Here is a 20,008-nt window from a genome sequence, read left to right as displayed (position 1 = left end):
CCTCCTCCCCTCTTGGCACCTTAGAGACTAAAAAATTTATTTGAACATAAGCTTTCGTGAGCTACAGTGAAGTGAGCTGTAGCTCACCAAAGCTTATGCTCAAATAAATTGATTAGTCTCTAAGGTGCCACAAGTCCTCCTTTTCTTTTTGCGGATACAGACTAACACGACTGCTACTCTGAAACCTACTTTTCTATGGTTATGCAAGCATTGGTGGATCACTGGGGATGTTTCACAAACATCAGTGTTGGCTGGTCAGGGATGCTTGCGTCTTTAAGAACACAGGACTGTTCAGAAAGCTACTGCCAGGGACTTCCTTTCCCAACCAGCAGATTACTATTGTCGTTGTTTACCTGTCAGTAGGGATCCTGGGTGACCCAACCTACCCTTGCACCCACTGGCTTATGAAGCCATACACCCGCCACCTTGGCAGCACCAAGGAAGGATTCCGCTATCAGCTCAGCAGGTGCAGAATGACATTGAATGCGCTTTTGGTAGATGGAAGGGACACTAGTGTTGTTTATTCACAAAGATTGAATCTCAGTGAAAAAACATCCCAATGGCTATAGCTGCCTGCTGTGTCCTGCATAATATCCGTGAAGCAAAGGGGGAAAGTTGCTGTCAGGGTGAAGGGCAGAGGTGGAGTGGCTGTCTTCTGAGTTTGATCAGCCAGACACAAGGATTACTGGAAGAGCTCAGTGAGGAGCTAGGTGGTTCAGGAAGTCTTTGAAAGAGCACTTCAACAGCGAGCCACAGTAATGCATTCTGGTGTACTATGGTCTACCTTGCTGTGTTGTTTTTGGGCCTGTAAGAAATTGTGTGGTTCTTGTACATCTGACTGTACCACTGTCAGTGCACCTATTAATTTTCCTGTGCTTGTTGCACATTTATGATTATTACACTGTCACTGATCCTGTGGGTTGTCACAGTTTAGTAACACGTGGGCTCAGAGCTGCTAGGTGCTCTGCAGCATATGTTGTGAACTAAAACATTACTTGTTTTCGAGATAATAGAATTTTATTCAGTAACAAAACCAATGCAAAAAAAATCTGTGCAACTTAAAAGCAAATACATAAACTAATATATTACTGGAACAGAACTTAATGAGGAGAAAGAACATTCATGTACATTTTACCTGCACATATACTGACCTGTGAAAGCCACGGTTGCTGTAGATGAAGTTGTGGTTGTCCTTAATGCCCCCCTGATGCCATGTGGAGTGTTGGGGGGGGGGGGGGGGGGGTGTAGGTAGGTGTTATAATGCAGTTCTTCATGGACTGCAAAGGGAGGTGAGCCCGTGATTGTTGAACTGAGATTCCACAAGAGTTTGCAGTATCTGTGTTTGCTACTGGAGAAGCCCCATTATGTCCTGTGCATCTCACTCTTCTTTTCCTGCAGGGACCCTTGGGCCTTTCTCCTGTCTGCTCTTTCCCTCTCCAGGCTGTCTGCTGCGTTGACCCTCCAGGCCTTTTGCTCATGGTCTGACGCAGCATTGGCTTGCAGGATCTTATTGGACATGTCATCCTGATTCCTCTTCTTTTTCCTCCTTACTTCGCTCAGGTGTGAAGGGGAAATCCCTCAAGGCTGCTGCTGCAGCAGCTGCAAATAAAACACATATGTCCACATAGTCACAACAAAAAGTGAAATGTAATCTTCAGAACTCCCTTCCCTTGCTCCCCTACAGTTTTCAACAAAATATGCTTACTGGCACTTCTGCTTCTGAGTGCTTGTGCACAGTGCCATTCACAACAGCTGTGGTGAGTATAGTCCACCAGGGGTGAGGGAAATGAGGCGGGAATTGCTCAGCTGCCTGAAACTGAGTATAGGGCAACAACAATGAATATATTGGCACCTTCAGGCAATGGTGATTTTAGCTGATACCTCACTTCTCAGGATAGCAAAGGCAGAGAGAGCACAGCTGCTGCTGACATCTTGAAGCCGCCTAGTCAAGTATGCTGCTAGCCTAGGTACTGCAATAGTTCCCGCCGAAGTTATCGCTGACTGGCATGGGAAAATGTTGTACTTTGGAGAAAGAAATAAGTCTGCCATCCCTAGAAACCTCTGGAAGAGGATTACAGAGCACCTCCATGAAAGTCCCATTGAGATCTCTCAGAAGGTTTCAAAGGACGTCCTTGTATACATAAACAAACTGCCTCTCCTGACACCTCCCTGCCCTTGCCTAACTCTACGGAGGAAGGAAAAGCAGATAAGTGCTACCTCCTTTGTTGTACCGCTACCTCTTCTAGTACAAGTAAATTAATGAAAAGTCAATAACTGTCCTGTTAAGTTGGTTCAGACATCACTTTAATGGGAAATAAATTTACACACTTACCTGAGATTCCGTCCCCTGCATCAGGCTCACCCATGCTCGACTGACTGGACAGTGGTGGAGCCTCAAACAGGTCCTGGCTCACAGCATAGGCATACCCCTTCCAGTCACATGTCCCGTATCCTCTTAGTCTTTGCTGTTCATGCCAGGGGCCTGTGACTTGGGCTTCTCAGAGGAGCCTGTGGGGGTGTGGAGGTCTTCACCAAGTATAGCATGCGGCTCTTCGTAAAGGCATCAGGTGTGCAGACTGGCATCAGATTGACTGTCAACCTCCCTGGCATTCTGATACACTTGACGCAGTTCCTCTGCTTTCACTTGACATGGGTGCTGGTCCCTTTTGTGTACCCCTTCTGTATCCTCCATGCAATCTGCTCGTAGATGTCCATGTTTCTGCACTGTAGCTGTGCTTGTGCAGTCTCTTCTCCTCACAGGCCCAGGACATCCACTATCTCCTGTCTACTCCAAGCCGGAGCATGTCTGGAGCGTGTAGCCAGTATGGTCAGCTGGCTATTTATGACAGCTATTTTGGGATGCAGGAACATACTATTTAACAACAATATAAAGGAACACCGTGTGTTGCAATGGAAAAGAGGATTTATCCATGTGCGTGGGGTAGTCTCTGCTGTAGCCAAGTAGCACGTGTCTGTGTGCGCGTTCTGTGTTCCAAGAAACTTTGTAGACTGCATAGAAATAAGTATAGAAGGAAGTTTCACTTTTTACCTTAGAATGAACATATGATGTGATTATTAAGCTAGTGCCAAATAAGAAGAAAAATAGTTAATTTGTTTTCTCTCTCTCTTAGGTTTGTAAATACTACCTTTGTGGGTTTTGTCCAGCTGAATTATTTACAAATACCCGTTCTGACTTAGGTAAGTGTTCGTTTGTGCAGGGGCTGTGTCATTCACTGTCATTAAAATGAAATTTAAGATATGTCACCTGATAACTCCCTTCTGCTTCCAGATTAGTAGTTACAATTGACCTTTTTTCTGTGACATGGGATATTCATTTTCTTTAGTGTATATTCTGTCAACACATTGTAAAACTAGTTTTTTCAGGTCTGCCAGTAACTTGATTTCAGCAATAGCAATGTTGATATAATATCATGGATAGACTGCATAACCAACGAAAAAGTATTGGAGATTATTGGAACTCAGCAAAATCTAGTCAGATTTTATGAAAAGAAAGATTAGATTTGCAGGGTACATTTTCAGAAGTTCAGCGGGCAGTGCATGTTTATGGGCACTGGAAAGTAAAGTGGATGGCAGAAAAAGAAGATCCTGGGTGGATGATGTGGTGTCCTGGGTGGATCAAAAGGACTATTCATCCACAAAGAGATTAGCAGAGGATCATGCAGAATGGGCTACAATGGTTACAAATCTCCAGTATTGCCACACCACAACAGAAAGAAAAGGAGTACTTGTGGCACCTTAGAGAGTAACAAATTTATTTGAGCATAAGCTTTTGTGAGCTACAGCTCACTTCATCGGATGCATTCAGTGGAAAATACAGTGGGGAGATTTATATACATAGAGAACATGAAACAGTGGGTGTTACCATACACACTGTAACGAGAAAAGAAAAGGAGTACTTGTGGCACCTTAGAGACTAACAAATTTATTTGCGCATAAGCTTTCACGAGCTACAGCTCACTTCATCGGATGCATGCAGTAGAAAATACAGTGGGGAGATTTTATATACGCAGACAACATGAAACAACTGGACAGTCTCTACGTAAAAGAATAAATGGACACAAATCAGACGTCAAGAACTGCTGAATTGGAATTAATTTGCAAACTGGACACAATTAACTTAGGCTTGAATAAAGACTGGAAGTGGAGTGGATGTCTCATTACACAAAGTAAAACTATTTCCCCATGTTTATTCTCCGCCCCTTCTCTCTCTCCCTCTCCCTCTCCCTCTCCCTCTCCCTCTCCCTCTCCCTCTCCCTCTCCCTCTCCCCCTCCCCCCCCCCCGCCCCCGTTCCTCACACGTTCTTGTCAACGGCTGGAAATGGCCCATTTTGATTATCACTACAAAAGGTTGTGGGTTTTTTTGTTTTGTTTTTCCCCTCTCCTGCTGGTAATAGCTGACCTTACCTGATCACTCTCGTTACAGTGTGTATGGTAACACTCTTTGTTTCATGTTCTCTGCGTATATAAAATCTCCCCACTGTATTTTCTATTGCATGCATCCGATGAAGTGAGCTGTAGCTCATGAAAGCTTATGCTCAAATAAATTTGTTAGTCTCTAAGGTGCCACAAGTACTCCTTTTCTTTTTAAGGTAAAGGGTGTGTCTTAAGATCTATCCCTCTCAAGGAGTACTATGCCTTAGTCCAGGCTAGAGAGAGATGCCTCCCTCTGCTTGGGATTCTCAGCTACAAACCCCTTTCTATGCTGTTTTTGCAAGAAGGTCAGGAGGACCTCCCTCATACTTCTAGCCCAACATTTAGGACACTTACCTGGGATGTGGGAGATCCTTGCTTCACGTCCTCCCTTGGCCCTGAGTGGGAGAAGGGGTCTGCCTCTTCTCAGGTGAATGCCTAACCACTGAGCTCTGGTATTCCAATGTGGTGATTTCTTAGTCTGTACTGTGAAACTGTTCCACTGTGGATAAACAGGAAATTCATGGAAGCAGGAGGACTGGACCCTGGGTTTCCCACCTCCCAGGTGAATTTTGTAGCCACCAGACTACGGAATCATTTTCATGCTTGTGTGCGCTTTTTCTGTCTCTTTCTGGCCCAGTAATTTGGCACCTACAGGTTTTGGTGGCAGCTGAGCAAGGGTTTTGTGAATTCCAGTGGAGTCTGATTCTGGGATTTAGGTACTACAGTGGCAGTTAGGTGCCTAAGTCTTTTTGTGAACCTAGCCCCAAAAACATGCTGACTAACTCTTCAGGAGTTTGTGTGGCTTCCTAGAGCATGCACTCAGCCTTGCCTTCCTTTATTTTTAGGTCCATGTGAAAAAATTCATGATGAAAATCTGCGTAAACAGTGAGTATTTAAGTTGTTTTAGCCTAAGTTAATGCAACAATTATAAATTTGTTCAAATTGGTGTTCATAAAACCAGACAAGGAGATAATTTAAGAGCAGCTTCATATATAAGCTGTAAATCATTTACCTTGTACTTTTCTTTGTCTGTTTCTTTATGAAAAGTAATTTAAAAAATCACAAAGTAATTCAAAAATTAATCATAGAAATGCAGGGCTTGAAGGGACTTTGAGGTCATCTAGTCCATTCCCCTGCTCTGAGGCAGCCCCAGTATAATTTGCAAAGTTGTAATTTTTGCTGGAGCTGTTAAAGCGTAGCAGTTTTTACATGTTTGTCACACCTCTATATTACAGAAAGACACATGATCATTCAGTAAAAAACTTTGTGTATTTTTATCAGATATGAGAAGAGCTCTCGTTTTATGAAAGTGGGCTATGAAAGAGACTTCCTGCGGTATTTACAGAGCTTACTTGCAGAGGTGGAACGGAGGATTCGAAGAGGGCATGCTCGTTTGGCACTGTCACAGAACCAGCAGTCATCAGGTGTAAGTACAAAAGCCTATATTGAAGCAAAGAATTGTTCTTCACAGTGAACTCTGAATGTGGGATGTTCACTGCACACACACTCTTCCTCTGTTCCTTTTGGTTTCTTCTATGTAGTTAAATAACTAATTAGCAGGGTAGTTGTTACTTTACAAGGATGATGGACTTGCCTAATGGAAGGCTCTTCCTGTTTTTAATTGCACTTGTAACAACAAGAGTGAATTGCAGATTTTAATGGGTGATCCTCCTTTCACTGTATTCCAGAGAGACAGTCATCCTGCATCCTTCTAAATTAATACCAAAAGTGAAGTCTGAGTTCTGCTTTGATAAGACCGTTAATTTCCTAATGTTCTTCACAAAATATTATTCTCAACCAAGGGAAGCCAAATTCAGTACTCTGGGTGTCAGAAGAGATATGCATTCCTATTCGGACAGGGCGTTTAGAAAATCAGTTAGGCCTGGTCTACACCTAAAACTTAGTTGACCTTGCTACATTGCTCATGGTTTTGAAAAATTTGTGCCCTGTGCAACATTAGGTTGACCCAACCTCCACCGTAGATGCAGCTAGGTAGAATTTTTCTGTCAACCTAACTGCTGCCTCTTGGGGACAGATTTACTACAACAATGGAGAAACCCCTTTGTTGCTGTAGCAAGCATCTATGCGACTGATGTATCTGAGCACTGTCACTGTCTCGCTGTAGCCTTTGTTCTGTAGACATGTCCTTAGGCTTTTTTATAGCTTTGGGGAATCAGTGTAAAGGGAATGCCATTGCCATTCAACTTATGTCTAAGTGGATTACCCTCTGTTTTACATTGTTTTTGTTTTACATTAGCTAGGCTAACAGTAACTAAGTGGCTTGGGACATTCTCTACTAGGCTCAAGGCAGTGTCAGTAGCATGCCACAAGAAATGTGTAGGGCTGCTAACTGGAGTTCTGGTCACACATTGACTCAGCACTGTTCTCTGAACCTGGCATCTAGATATGATGCTTATTTTGGGGGAATAGTTTGGTTAGAACTTCAGTCCACCTTCCTGGAAGCTGTACTGCAGTGGTTCTCAAACTTTTTTTACTGGTTACCCCTTTCACACAGCAAGCCTCTGAGTGCGACCTCCCCCCCCCCCCCCGGTTATAAATTAAAAACACTTTTTTATATAGTTAACACTGTTATAAATGCTGGATGCAAAGCGGGGCTTAGGGTGGAGGCTGACAGCTCACAACCCCTCTCCCTATAATAACCTAATGACGCCCTGAGGGATCCTGAACCCCTGCTGTACTGTTCATGAGATTCCCCCAAATAAAAATATGCAGAGTCAGAAACATTTGAAAGACATTCTCTGCAGAGGGTGGTATATGGCTGTCAGCCAGGGGCTTAGCTCGTGCTCCACCCTGCTGTTGCTGTTCTCAGGGGTCAAATGTTAAGAGTAAGCGGTATTCTGCCATTCTTGTGCTATCAAATTAAAACTCAGGAGTTACAATTGTGTGTGATGCCTTCAGAGAAATAGGATTAAAGGTGAATAAATTTCCTTTTCCTCCCACAAAGTGATAGTACAACATGTTGCAGCACTTGGACTACTCTGTACTTGGATCTACTTATTTATCTGATATCAAGTATGTAATTCTAGAGAAAAATATTAATAGGTGTGTAGTTTCTTAAAAACACCCATTCTTAATCCTTTGATTAGTGACTGAAATTTTTTTTTTTTTTTTTTTTTTTAATATTTAGCAGGCAGCTGGACCTACTGGTAAAAACGAAGAGAAGATTCAGGTCTTAACTGACAAAATTGATGTACTTCTACAACAGGTAAAAGTCACCTTCTAACACATTATTAATCAAATGCTCAGATTAAAAGACCCTGACAGGGTTTTTATTCTCCTTTAGATTGAAGAATTGGGTTCTGAAGGAAAGGTGGAAGAGGCGCAAGGAATGATGAAACTTGTTGAACAGTTAAAAGAAGAGAGAGAGTTGCTGAGATCTACAACTTCAGTAAGTAAAATCTGTGTGGGCTCTGTTAGGGTTATTTCAAGGCTCAGTGCAAAAGCAGAACCTGACCAAATAGGCTTGCCACTTATGTAATCAGAGGATTTAAAAGTTACAACAATCCAGTTACTGCTTTCTTGTAAAATTTCTGTTTCTCACATTCAAACTTAACAGGCTTAAATACTACTCCTTATGAGAGGCCAGCCTGTATTTCACACAATACATTCATTAATTTAAAACTCCAGTTAGTCTTACTCAATATCATGTACTTTGTGAGATAAATAAATCTTGGATTTAAATTGTAAACTCATTTAGATTACTGTTCTTTGCCAAAACTAAATTGGAGTTGGGAATTAATGAATATGTGTTGGTAATTTACAGAAGATGAAACATCAAAGATGCTTATATAGCTAAAAAATTAGAAAGTCAGGAAACTTATTCTAAGTTAATGTAAAAACCTGAAACGAAAACTAAATTGGAAAATGTAAAAATGCAAGACCTCAGAAAATGAAGTGTTAAATTTTTTTTGCCAAGTTTCTAGAAGTTTCTAAAAAAGTTTCTTAACTTTTAAACCTCTCCATCTAAGCATTGCTTGAGCCAAAACATCTTAAATTTGAGAATATTTTCAAGCCCTCTTCAGAAAAATGAAAATACTTGCATCCGTCTTCAACTTGATCATGTATTGTTGATAGGCTAGTGAGCTAGTCACCTTCTTCTGTACCCCTACATGTTGGGGTGCATCACACATTTTAAGCAACACTAGTTGAGATCTTCATAATGTGATGCTTCCTTTGTTTCCTGCATGAATCAAGGAACGGTGAAATAATTTACAATACAAACATTTTAAACTATCATTGGCCATTTGAGTTGGCCCCCACTGAAATGAATGAAGCAATTCACCTTTCATAGCTATCGTGCTGGCACTGTGAAAAGTCAGTCAGACATCACTGAATCAAAACATGGCCAGAGTGTTTCTTCTCAACCATAAAAGTTTAGAGACTTTGGGTTTTTTTTTTATATATAAGACGACCCCCCCAAGATGGATAAGTAAAAATGGTAAAAGCTGTATGACCCTTTCATAAGCTGACCCTATATTTCAGGAGTTGGCAAACTTCGGCTCCTGGCCTGTCGGGGTAACCTGCTGGCAGGTCAAGATGTTTTGTTTACCTGGAGTATTTGTAGGCACGGAGCCCCGCAGCTCCCATTGGCTGGGAATGGCAAACCGTGGCCACAGGGAACTGCGGGGCTCCATGCCTGCAGATGCTCTAGGTAAACAAAACGACAATGTATTAGATATTCAATTCAGTGATTTCATAGAGTTTAAAATCATCAAATTTTGGTGTAGACCCATTTATAAGCCGACCCCCGCTCTTTGATGCGTCATGTTTTTACCAAAAATATTTGGCTTATGAACAAGTATACACGGTAATTGAAGTTTGACATCTGTCCATTGTCACCTCTGACCCTCCCTTACCCCATTAGTCCTTTTGCACCCCTCCAATGGGACACAAAGCATTTTAAAGATTTTGAGGAAGTCAGAAATCCTGCTTGAAATGGAAATGTGGCTACAACCTTTATTGTGGTGAAGACACTTAACTCTCCATAACTGAGAACTTTCTTGCTAGCAACGATTAGTAAACCAGAGTCTGTTCAAGGATCTTTAGATTCCTGGCTGTCAGCAGCTTCTCTTCTTTAAATCTCCCCCATGACAGGGAGTTTATCTCAATAGATAATTTCAGAGAAAAGCAACAGATTATCTTCTGAGCTACTAGACTACTTGATTCCTGGAAGCTCACATGTTTAAAGCTGGACCTGATTAGAAGCAGTTCTAGCACCAGAAAGAAATTAGAGGAGATATTCCCTCCAGCTTGTATTTGAAAACAACAAAAGCAGTTAATTTTTCTTAAGTCTTCCTTGTATGATGTTGCATTTACACTAGTTCCTAAATCACTTTCTTTAATTCTAATGGTCTTGTGTGCAGAAGTCAGAGAGGCTGCCATCCTATAAAACCATAGCATAGTTCAAGAAGGCTATAATTCAGGAGTTTATGGAAGTCTTTTCAAAACCTAGTATGATTCTGAATACTCATCTGCATTGAGTTAGCATGGTTAGTCTTGCAGTCTGTGAGAATTTGTTTTCTTTTGAGTTATTTTTCATACCAGGCATAATGTATAGGCTACTTCATAATAGTGCCAAGTTAAAGCAAGTAATTATAAGCTCTTTTTTAAAGTTGAAATTCGTAATTTCACAACACTGAAGAACAGTTGATACAGTAAGAAGTAGTAAGTGTCTTAACTGGCTCCAGGTTAAAACTTTTCTGTTGTTCTTTGCTCTAACCACTACCTTCTCTTCCAGACAATTGAGAGCTTTGCAGCTCAAGAAAAGCAAATGGAAGTTTGTGAAGTCTGTGGAGCCTTTTTAATAGTAGGAGATGCACAGTCCAGGGTGGATGACCACTTGATGGGAAAACAGCACATGGGTTATGCCAAAATTAAAGCTACTGTAGAAGAATTAAAAGTGAGTATAACTTTTGTAATTAACGGTAAACTGAAATTCTTTCTATATAAACTATTTGAGAACCAAATCATTAGCAGAATGCTTACATACATAAACTCAGGTTCTCAAAATCCATTTTTTGGCAGCCAAGCATTGACAGCTTTGCATTATTTAAAGGTGAAAGGTAATTTTAGCAGTGGCACTTAGGCTCCAAAGTGCCTATGTCCCTTTTGAAAATGGGACTCAGACTCCTACATCACTTACGTGCTTTTGCACATTTTACCTAAAGTACAAAACAAAAAATGAAATTCAAATTAAGTCTGGATTTTTGTGCTGAATTCCCCCGCTAACCAGGCTGCTGAAGGTATTCAACACAACATGGTTTCAATTAACTTTTTTATGATTTTTTTTGTGTGTGTGAAATGCTCTTGGTATATTTCCTGGTTCACACTGGTATATCCCAGTGTGCAGTATCCTGAATAGTACAAATATATTGGTTAAAGTATTCGCTGGAATAAGTTAATTAAAATATTCTATGTTCATTCGTTTATGACAGCCCACAGACAGTTGCCTATGGTTCTTCCCTATAGACAGAACAGAAGAGTGTGACCAGCAAGCTCTTTTTAAATACATGAGATATCACTGCAAAAATATCTTACGTCTACTCAGGGACGCACTATAATGAAACATTTGGAGTGATATAAAATAACTACAAGAATGGAGTTTTCATACCTAACAATTTTCTATGTACAATATCCAGTGTACAAGGATACCTGTTTGTGTGTTTTTACTTTAATGGAAATATGCTAATCACATACGAACATAGAACTCCTGACATTAGCAGGGTGTTATCAGACACTGGAAATCAATATTATGCCAAGCAATTGGGGATGCACCGTGGAATGGTAGCCTTGAGTTGGTGTTAGGCTCCTGAGAACTGAAGGTTTCAGAGTAGCAGCCGTGTTAGTCTGTATTCGCAGAAAGAAAAGGAGTACTTGTGGCACCTTAGAGACTAACCAATTTATTTGAGCATAAGCTTTCGTGAGCTACAGCTCACTTCATCGGATGTATCTCTAAGGTGTCACAAGTACTCCTTTTCTTTTTAAGAACTGAAGCTAAACTCTACTGCAACGGAACTCTGAATTTATGAACTCCAACAGAGTTTAGCATCATCCTGGTGAAATTTAAAAGTGCCACTCAGCTGGAGCCTGAAATATGGGATGTATCCAACTTTAGTTAGCTGAGAGTTTATTTTTGTTTGGAATTCAGAAAATTTTCTTTCTTTCTGCAAGGCCTACTTTGTGGGGTCCCCAAGTCTTTTTTTTTAATATTAAATATTAGGTACTGCCCAAGTGAATGAACCACCCTGATGAATAAAGGACTTGTCCAGTTGACTTAAGTGCTACTAGGCAGGTTGCGCTTTGGTTTGACAATCACGTGTAACCCATTGAAATCTAATATGCCTCCTCGTCCTTTTATAGCGGTTTAGTGATGCCGAATAGTTTCCTCTGAATAAATTTTATCTTCATTAAATCCTTGCTGTAAACACTTATTTTTTGTAAGGAAAAGTTAAGAAAAAGAACTGAAGAACCTGAACGTGATGACAAGTTAAAAAAAGAGAAACAAGAGCGAGAAGAGAGAGAAAAAGAGAGGGAGCGTGAAAGAGAAGAGAGGGAAAGGAAGAGACGACGTGAGGAAGAAGAAAAGGAAAAAGAGAGGGCACGTGACAGAGAAAGACGTAAGAGGAGTCGTTCCCGTAGCAGACATTCAAGCAGAACATCTGACAGAAGATGCAGCCGGTCACGGGACCACAAAAGATCAAGAAGCAGAGAGAGAAGGCGAAGCAGGTACCTTAATTAGGGACTATTGACTTTTCAAGTGAATTTATAATTGCATTCCGTGCATATGAGAACCTCTAAACTATATGATTTCAGGCTTCCACCTGTAAAGGAATGGTTGCTGTCAAGAATTTTGTTGGCTGATCAAGACAAGGACCTATGCTAACTTGATTGCATTTCTCTGTTTTGCTGTATGTAACAACTTTTGAATACCATATCCAGTTGATCCAAAAAATTCAGGGAATGTTCTAGACATCTCCTGTACCGACAGAAAAGAAATAAGAATTGTATGAAGAATGGGGGCACACAGAAGCCCTAGTATGGGGAAAGAATGTGGGACAAAGGTATGAGGAGAGTGGAATTGGTGGGGGGAGAGGTGTACTGAGCTCCTGGCGTAGGGTTGTGTTGCATGGACTGTTTGAAATAGAGGGATATGAGAGAGTAGCACAAAGGGAGCTTGTGAGAGAGAATGAAGAAACACAAAGAGCCCCTTGTGTGTAATGTACTCAGCCTACTGATGTACAAAAGCCTTATGTACACTTACGGTGGTGTGAAGATTACAGGCGCTACACACCAAAGTGAAAGGCAGGCTGTGTCCACGCTTGTCACTGATTTGTAGCTGTGTGGCAGTGGAAGGGTGCTGGAGCTTTTCTCCACTGCCTCCCTCCTGCCAGAGCCTTTTGCTGCGGCAGAGAGAGCCTCTGGCAGTGAGAGACTACACTGCTAAAAATAGCAGTGTGGATGTAGGAAGCACTACTTGGGCATGCAAAAAGCCACCATGTATGATATATATATATATATACACACACACACCCTCAGGTTCAGATGTGTAGGGCGCTCTACTTGACTCAGCCATGCCTCACTATCTACACTACTGTTTATACCCATGCTAGCTGGGCATGCAGCAGGTGTAATCTACATACCACTTAAGTGTAGACATTCCTAAAGTTTTGCAACCCTTTAGTGGTATATAACTGCAAAACGTTTAGCCTTATTTATGAAAACACTTAAGTTTCTCTGTATTCGTAGTTTTGGAACATAAGGAAGTACCATTATCTCCCTTTTACAGATGGGAAACTGATGTACACAGAAGATACATGACTTGCTTGCAGTCATACAGGAAGTTTGTAGTAGAGCATAGCATAGAACCTAAGTCCCCCTCTCCATTCCCCCCCCCCCCACCCCCAGTCCTGGGCTACACCATAACTACTGAACCATGCTTCCTTTCTGATTTACATCTCAGTTGATGTTCCTCTCAGTTGATCAGAAACTGCTAACCCTATAATGGAATAGGCTGATATCAATCTCATTCAACCCCAGAAAATACTTTATTATAATTCATATCCAACACAAAATACAGATTTTAAAAATAAAAATCTAATTTTGTACCATTAAAAATTAAACAATAAGTGAGCCAGAACAGGAGGTGCATTCAAACCATTGAACAGAATATGACTTAGTTGATCTAAAAATATGAAATCAGTTAGAGCAGACCTGCACAACATATGGGCCGCATTTGGCCTGCGTGGGCTCACTGGCCCGCAGGGGGTGAGTAGGCGAGCCGGGCGGGAGGGGGGATGATGAGGCGGCGGAGGCAGGTGAGCCGGCGACGGGGCAGGGGTTGTTTCCACGGAGCGGGTGGCGCTGGGGAAGGGAGGGTTGTTTCCACGGGGAGGGGGGGTTTCAGCCCTCAGCTGTTTTCTTTGGAGTAATATGGCCCTCGCCGCTCTACAAATTGTGCAGGCCTGAGTTAGAGGAAGCTCTAGGAATCATCACTCTGGATCAAACTGCTTGTCTATCAGGTCCCATATAACCTCTCCAGAGATGGCCAATTCTTGCTGTTTCAAAGGATGAATCAAAAGAGAAACTGCTATGTATTAAAACTCACCTCCATATTGGAAGTGGATGAAAAGACCATGATTTTATATATGTTGATGCTGTAAGCATGATAATTGACATACACTTCCATCAAGTTTTAAGTATTCATATTTTTAAAGCTTTGATTTAAAAATCAGTTTTAAAGCTTTTCCTGAGAATTATTTCTTATAGCTGTGGATGTTTGAATAAGGGAAGAAGGCAGAAAAGGGTGGACAGAGAGCTTGTGAAGTACTGACAAATGTTCCTGGAAGGAAAGAGTTTATAAGAAAGACTTAGTATTCCTCATAAATATTCAACCTTTTCTTATAAACCGGCATTAGAGCAAAATGGTAACCTAGTGACAAACTAATGAAGATTTTTTATTTTGAGTTGTAAACAACAGCTGATATTTTCTATCTCTTTCAACTACTTCTAAATGTAAGGAGTCGAGATCGACGAAGAAGCAGAAGCCATGATCGGTCAGAAAGAAAACATAGGTCTCGCAGTCGGGACAGGAGACGATCAAAAAGTCGAGATCGGAAATCGTACAAGCACAGAAGCAAAAGCAGAGATCGAGAACAAGACAGGAAATCTAAAGAAAAAGGTTAGTTTGTGTGAGATCTTAAGACATGCAGAACTGATGTTATCCCCGAGACCTATACTTTCAGTCAAGGACTGAAAGATCTCTTACGATCCCTTTAGAGATTCGTAAGCAGCCTGTATGTGTTGCTACATGACTTTGAGGCACTCTTCCCTTTCCCTTTATACCCTCCTGCCTCCTTGCAAAATGTGTTTCGCTTACTTACCTAGTGTTGTAATCCTCAAAGAAAAGGACACTACTGTGCAGTTCCCAAGGATTTTAGCCCGTTGACACCTGCTGGCTGTTTGGCTTTGGAAAACCCCACACATCACTCTGACTCTCTAAATATATTTGATTGCATCTTCTACTGCTGCCTTTAGAAGTGAGTTCTCCTTATTACCCTTGGACACTTCTGTAAATCTTAACTAGCTTCTCTCGTTGGTATGTATTTTGTTTTGGGTTTTTTAGCTGGACAGTCTTATGACATCTTCATTTTTTGTATACTTCAATCATATCCTCTTAATCTTCTTTGTCTAATAAACATAACCTTAGTTTTCCCTAACTTCTGAGAGCTTTCAGCATCCTGGCCTGCATCCATACCATCTTAGGTTGTGATTCCATCAGGTTTCATAAATGAAGCAAGATCTGGTATATGGAGGATCTTGAAGAAACACCAGATTGTTCCTCAGAATTGTTTTGTGGCAATACATGCTATGTCGAGTGATAAAATTAATGTTTAGAAGGTGGCTCTCTTCCCTGTGGATCGGTACTGATTCAGTGCTCAAACACAGTCTGCTGTTTGTGCTATGCTACCGGAGGTTCCATCATTCATAAAAGATGTAAAACGGGTCGTGACCACTTGTGAATATGAAAGATCCATAGTACTTTTCATAGTACAAAGCTGTTAATTCCATATCCTCGCTAAATTCCCATTTTTAATTTTCTCTGCAACTTCATTTGGATACGCTTCCTGATCTAAGCCGTTTTGGGTTGCTGTGTGCTTTCAAACGGCTGGCACGTTTCACAATAGAAACGGCTTCATTTAAGTGGTGGGTAAAATTATTCCTATATATCTATAAGTACTTGGAGATCCTCTGGGGTGAAAGGTGCTATATAAATGTGGATTATAGGTTAGCCTATTTGCCCTGCTCTAATTTTTCCATTTCTTCAGTAGACTCTGTGGATTGGTTCTCAAAATATGGATAACACGTCAGATGTTCTTTTGCCTGACTTTTTTTTCTAGGCCAGTATAACTTTTCTGATGTATACTGTGATGCATTTCATTATTTGGTTTCCTCTCCAGTCTGTTCTGCGTAGTTGTGAGCACTCTGCAAGCTTGTATGCTTTGCTGCTTGCTTGTTCACTGTTGCACGTGGTTAGATCTCATGCTAGGCCTGTAATGTATACCCACTTGTAACTTTCTTACCACCTAATATGTCTGTTTATTATTTCATTGACCTAGATTATAAAGCAGACTTTTGGTATTCAGTTGGAGGAGCCCTCTTTAATCCTTCACTAATACTGTGTGTGTATGTATGTATACTTATAACTTTATGCAGTAGTTGCTCAAATTGTTTCCATTATTGAGCTCTCAATTAGGTTTATAGCTTCACAGTTCTTCTTGATAGTTTTATAAATAGGGGTGTAGTGATTTCATTTAGTTAAATTTTGCTTCTGGTCATCGTTTTGTTTGCTATTTACTACCTCCTTCCCTCAGGACTGAGAACATACATGAGAACATAAGGTGGCTATACTGGGTCAGACCAAAGGTCCATCTAGCCCAGTATCCTGTCTTCCAACAGTGGCCAATGCCAGGTGCCCTAGAGGGAATGAACGGAACAGATAATCATCAAGTGATCCATTCCCTGTTGTCTATTCCCAGTTTCTGGCAAACAGATGCTAGAGACACCATCCCTGCCCATCCTGGCTAATAGCCATTGATGGACCGATCCTCCATGAATTTATCTAGTTCTTTTTTGAACCCCGGTATAGTCTTGGCCTTCACAACATCCTCTGGCAAAGAATTCCACAGGTTGACTGAGCGTTGTGTGAAGAAATACTTCCTTTTGTTTGTTTTAAATCTGTTGCCTATTAATTTAATTTGGGGACTCCTAGTTCTTGTGTTATGAGAAGGAGTAAATAACGCTTCCTTATTTACTTTCTCCGCACCAGTCATGATTTTAATAGACCTCTATCATATCCCCCCTTAGTCGTCTCTTTTCCAAGCTGAATAGTCCCAGTCTTATTAATTTCTTCTCATATGGAAGCAGCTTCCAATTCCAATATATCTTTTTTGAGATGGGGCAACCACTTCTGCACACAGTATTCAAGATGTGGGCCTACCATGGATTTATATAGAGGCAATATGATATTTTCTGTCATCTTATCTATCCCTTTCTTAATGATTCCCAACAATCTATTCCCTTTTTTGACTGCCACTGCACATTGAGTGGATGTTTTCAGAGAACTATCCACAGTGACTCCAAGATCTCTTTCTTGAGTGTTAACAGCTAATTTAGACCCCATAATTTTATCTGTATAGTTGGGATTATGTTTTCCCAATGTGCATTACTCTGTATTTATCAACATTGAATTTCATCTGCCATTTTGTTGCCCAGTCACCCAGTTTTGAGAGATCCCTTTGTAGCTCTTCGCAGTCTGCTTGGGACTTAACTATCTTGAGTAGTTTTGTATCATTTGCAAATTTTGCCACCTCACTGTTTACCCCTTTTTCCAGATCATTTATGAATATATTGAATAGGACTGGTCCAGTACAGACCCCTGAGGGACACCACTATTTACCTTTCTCCATTCTGAAAACTTACCCTTTATTCCTACCCTTTGTTTCCTATTTTTTAACCAGTTACCAATCCATGAGAGGACCTTCTCTCAAAGCCCATGACAGCTTACTTTGCTTAAGAGCCTTTGGTGAGGGCCCTTGTCAAAGGCTTTCTGAAAATCTGAGTATACTATGTCTACTGGATCCCCCTTGTCTACATGTTGGTTGACCCACTCAAAGAATTCTAGTAGGTTGGTGAGGCATGATTTCCCTTTACAGAAACCATGTTGACTCTTCCCTAACAAATTATGTTCATCTATCTGACAGTTTTATTCTTTACTATAGTTTCAACCAGCTTGCCCAGTACTGAAGTCAGGCGTACCAGCCTATAATTGCCGGGATCACCTCTGGAGCCCTTTTAAAAATTGGTGTTACATTAGCTATCCTCCAGTCATTTGGTACAGAAGTGGATTTAAATGATAGGTTACAAACTAGTTAGTAGTTCTGCAATTTCACATTTGAGTTCCTTCAGAACTCTTGGGTGAATACCATCTGGTCCTAGTGACTTATTACTGTTTAGTTTATTGATTTGTTCCAATGACACTTAAATCTGGGACTGTTCTTCAGATTTGTCACCTAAAAAGAATAGCTCAAGTTTTGGAATCTTCCTCATGCTCAGCCGTGAAGACAGATGCAAAGAATTCATTTAATTTCTCCGCAATGGCCGTATCATCCTTGAGTGCTCCTTTAGCATCTCGATCATCCAGTGGCCCCACTGATTGTTTAGCAGGCTTACTATTTCTGATGTATTTAAAAATTTTTTGCTGTTACTTTTTGAGTCTTTGGCTAGCTGTTCTTCACATTCATTTTTGGCCTCCCTAATTATATTTTTTACACTTCACTTGCCAGAGTTTATGCTCCTTTCTATTTTCCTCACTAGGACTTAGCTTCCACTTTTTAAAGGATACCTTTTTGCCTCTCACTGCTTTTTACTTTGTTGTTTAGCCATGGTGGCACTTTTTTGGTTCTCTATGTTTTTTTAATTTGGGGTACACGTTTAAGTTGAGCCTCTGTCATGGTGTCTTTAAAAAGATTCCATGCAGCTTGCAGGGATTTCACTTTTGGCGCTGTACCTTTTAATTTCTGTTTAACCTCATTTTTGTTTAGTTCTCGTTTCTGAAATGAAATGCTACAGTGTTGGGCTGCTGTGGTGTTTTTCCTGCCACAGGGATGTTAAATTTAATTATATTATGGTCACTGTTACCAAGCGGTCCAGCTGTATTCACCTCTTGGACCAGATCCTGTGCTGCACTTAGGGACTAAATCAAGAATTGGCTCTCCTCTTGTGGGTTTCAGGACTAGCTGCTCCAAAAAGCAGTCCTTTAAGGCGTCAGGAAACTTTATCTCTGCATCCCATCCTGAGGTGACATGTACCCAGTCAATATGGGGATAGTTGAAATCCCCCATTATTATTGAGTTTTTTATTTTAATAGCCTCTCTAATTTCCCTGAGCATTTCACAGTCACTATCACTGTCCTGGTCAGGTGGTCGGTAATATAGCCCTACTGCTATATTCTTATTATTAGAGCATGGAATTAGTATCCATAGAGTCTCTATGGTTCATTTACTATTTTTACTTCATTTGATTCTATGCTTTCTTTCACATATAGTCCCACTCCCCCACCAGCATGACCTGTTCTGTCCTTCTGATATATTTTGTACCCTGGTATTACTATGTCCCATTGATTATCCTCATTCCACCAAGTTTCTGTGATGCCTATTATATCAATATCCTCATTTAATACAAGGCACTCTAGTTCACCCATCTTATTTAGACTTCTAGCATTCATATATAAGCACTTTAAAAACTTGTCACTTTTTAGCTGTCTGCCATTACATAATGTAATGGAATGGGACTTTTTTTCATTTGACTGTTTCTCGTCAGATCCTACCTTTATTTTATCATCTTCCATCCTCTCCTCCTTACTAGGACATAGAGAATTTCCATTTGTAGATCCTCCCCTAAGGGATGTGTCTGTCCAAACCGCATGCTTCTCCACATCTGTTGGTTTTCCCCCAGCCTTTAGTTTAAAAACTGCTCTATGACCTTTTTAATTTTAAGTGCCAGCAATCTGGTTCTGTTTTGGTTTAGGTGGAGCCCATCCTTCCTGTATAGGTTCACCCTTTCCCAAAAGTTTCACCAGTTCCTAATAAATCTAAACCCCTCCTCCCTACACCATCTCATCCACTCATTGAGACCCTGCAGTTCTGCCTGTCTAACTGGCTCTGCATGTGGAACTGGAAGCATTTCAGAGAATGCTACCATGGAGGTCCTGGACTTCAATCTCTTACCTAGCAGCTTAAATTTGGCCTCCAGGACCTCTCTCCTAGCCTTCCCTAAGTGATTGGTACCTACGTGTACCACGACAACCAGCTCCTCCCCAGCACTACAAAGTCTTTTCAGCTCCTGGTAACCTTAGAGGTGTAATACTAGATTTGGGGAAATAAATGATCTGTTCAGTAAACCATCATAGTATTAATAAACAGAATAGGACTGTGGAACAAGGTTGTGATGCGTGTTTTTCCAGTAGAGGGATACGTGCACTCTAAAATCTAGAATG

General features: G+C 40.9%; 1 protein-coding gene across 6 annotated transcripts in view; it reads left to right on the top strand.

The window, feature by feature from the left end:
- The window catches only part of LUC7L3 (LUC7 like 3 pre-mRNA splicing factor), a 36,661-nt gene that overhangs the window by 10,886 nt on the left and 5,767 nt on the right, over positions 1–20,008 (top strand). For all 6 annotated transcript variants that reach the window (XR_003565047.3, XM_037915146.2, XM_037915145.2 and 3 more), the window contains exons 2-9: positions 3,132–3,198; positions 5,280–5,319; positions 5,716–5,860; positions 7,583–7,660; positions 7,739–7,843; positions 10,193–10,354; positions 11,897–12,180; positions 14,472–14,632. Coding sequence is in view for 5 of the 6 variants with exons in the window: in XM_037915146.2 (XP_037771074.1) it covers positions 3,132–3,198; positions 5,280–5,319; positions 5,716–5,860; positions 7,583–7,660; positions 7,739–7,843; positions 10,193–10,354; positions 11,897–12,180; positions 14,472–14,632 (1,042 nt within the window). In the remaining variant the exon portion in view is untranslated. The remainder of the gene's footprint in view (positions 1–3,131; positions 3,199–5,279; positions 5,320–5,715; positions 5,861–7,582; positions 7,661–7,738; positions 7,844–10,192; positions 10,355–11,896; positions 12,181–14,471; positions 14,633–20,008) is intronic.

Source organism: Chelonia mydas, chromosome 14 (assembly GCF_015237465.2).
Source record: "Chelonia mydas isolate rCheMyd1 chromosome 14, rCheMyd1.pri.v2, whole genome shotgun sequence".
NCBI lineage: Eukaryota > Metazoa > Chordata > Testudines > Cheloniidae > Chelonia > Chelonia mydas.
Note: the sequence above shows the minus strand (reverse complement) of the source record. Positions and strands in the feature narration are given on the sequence as shown.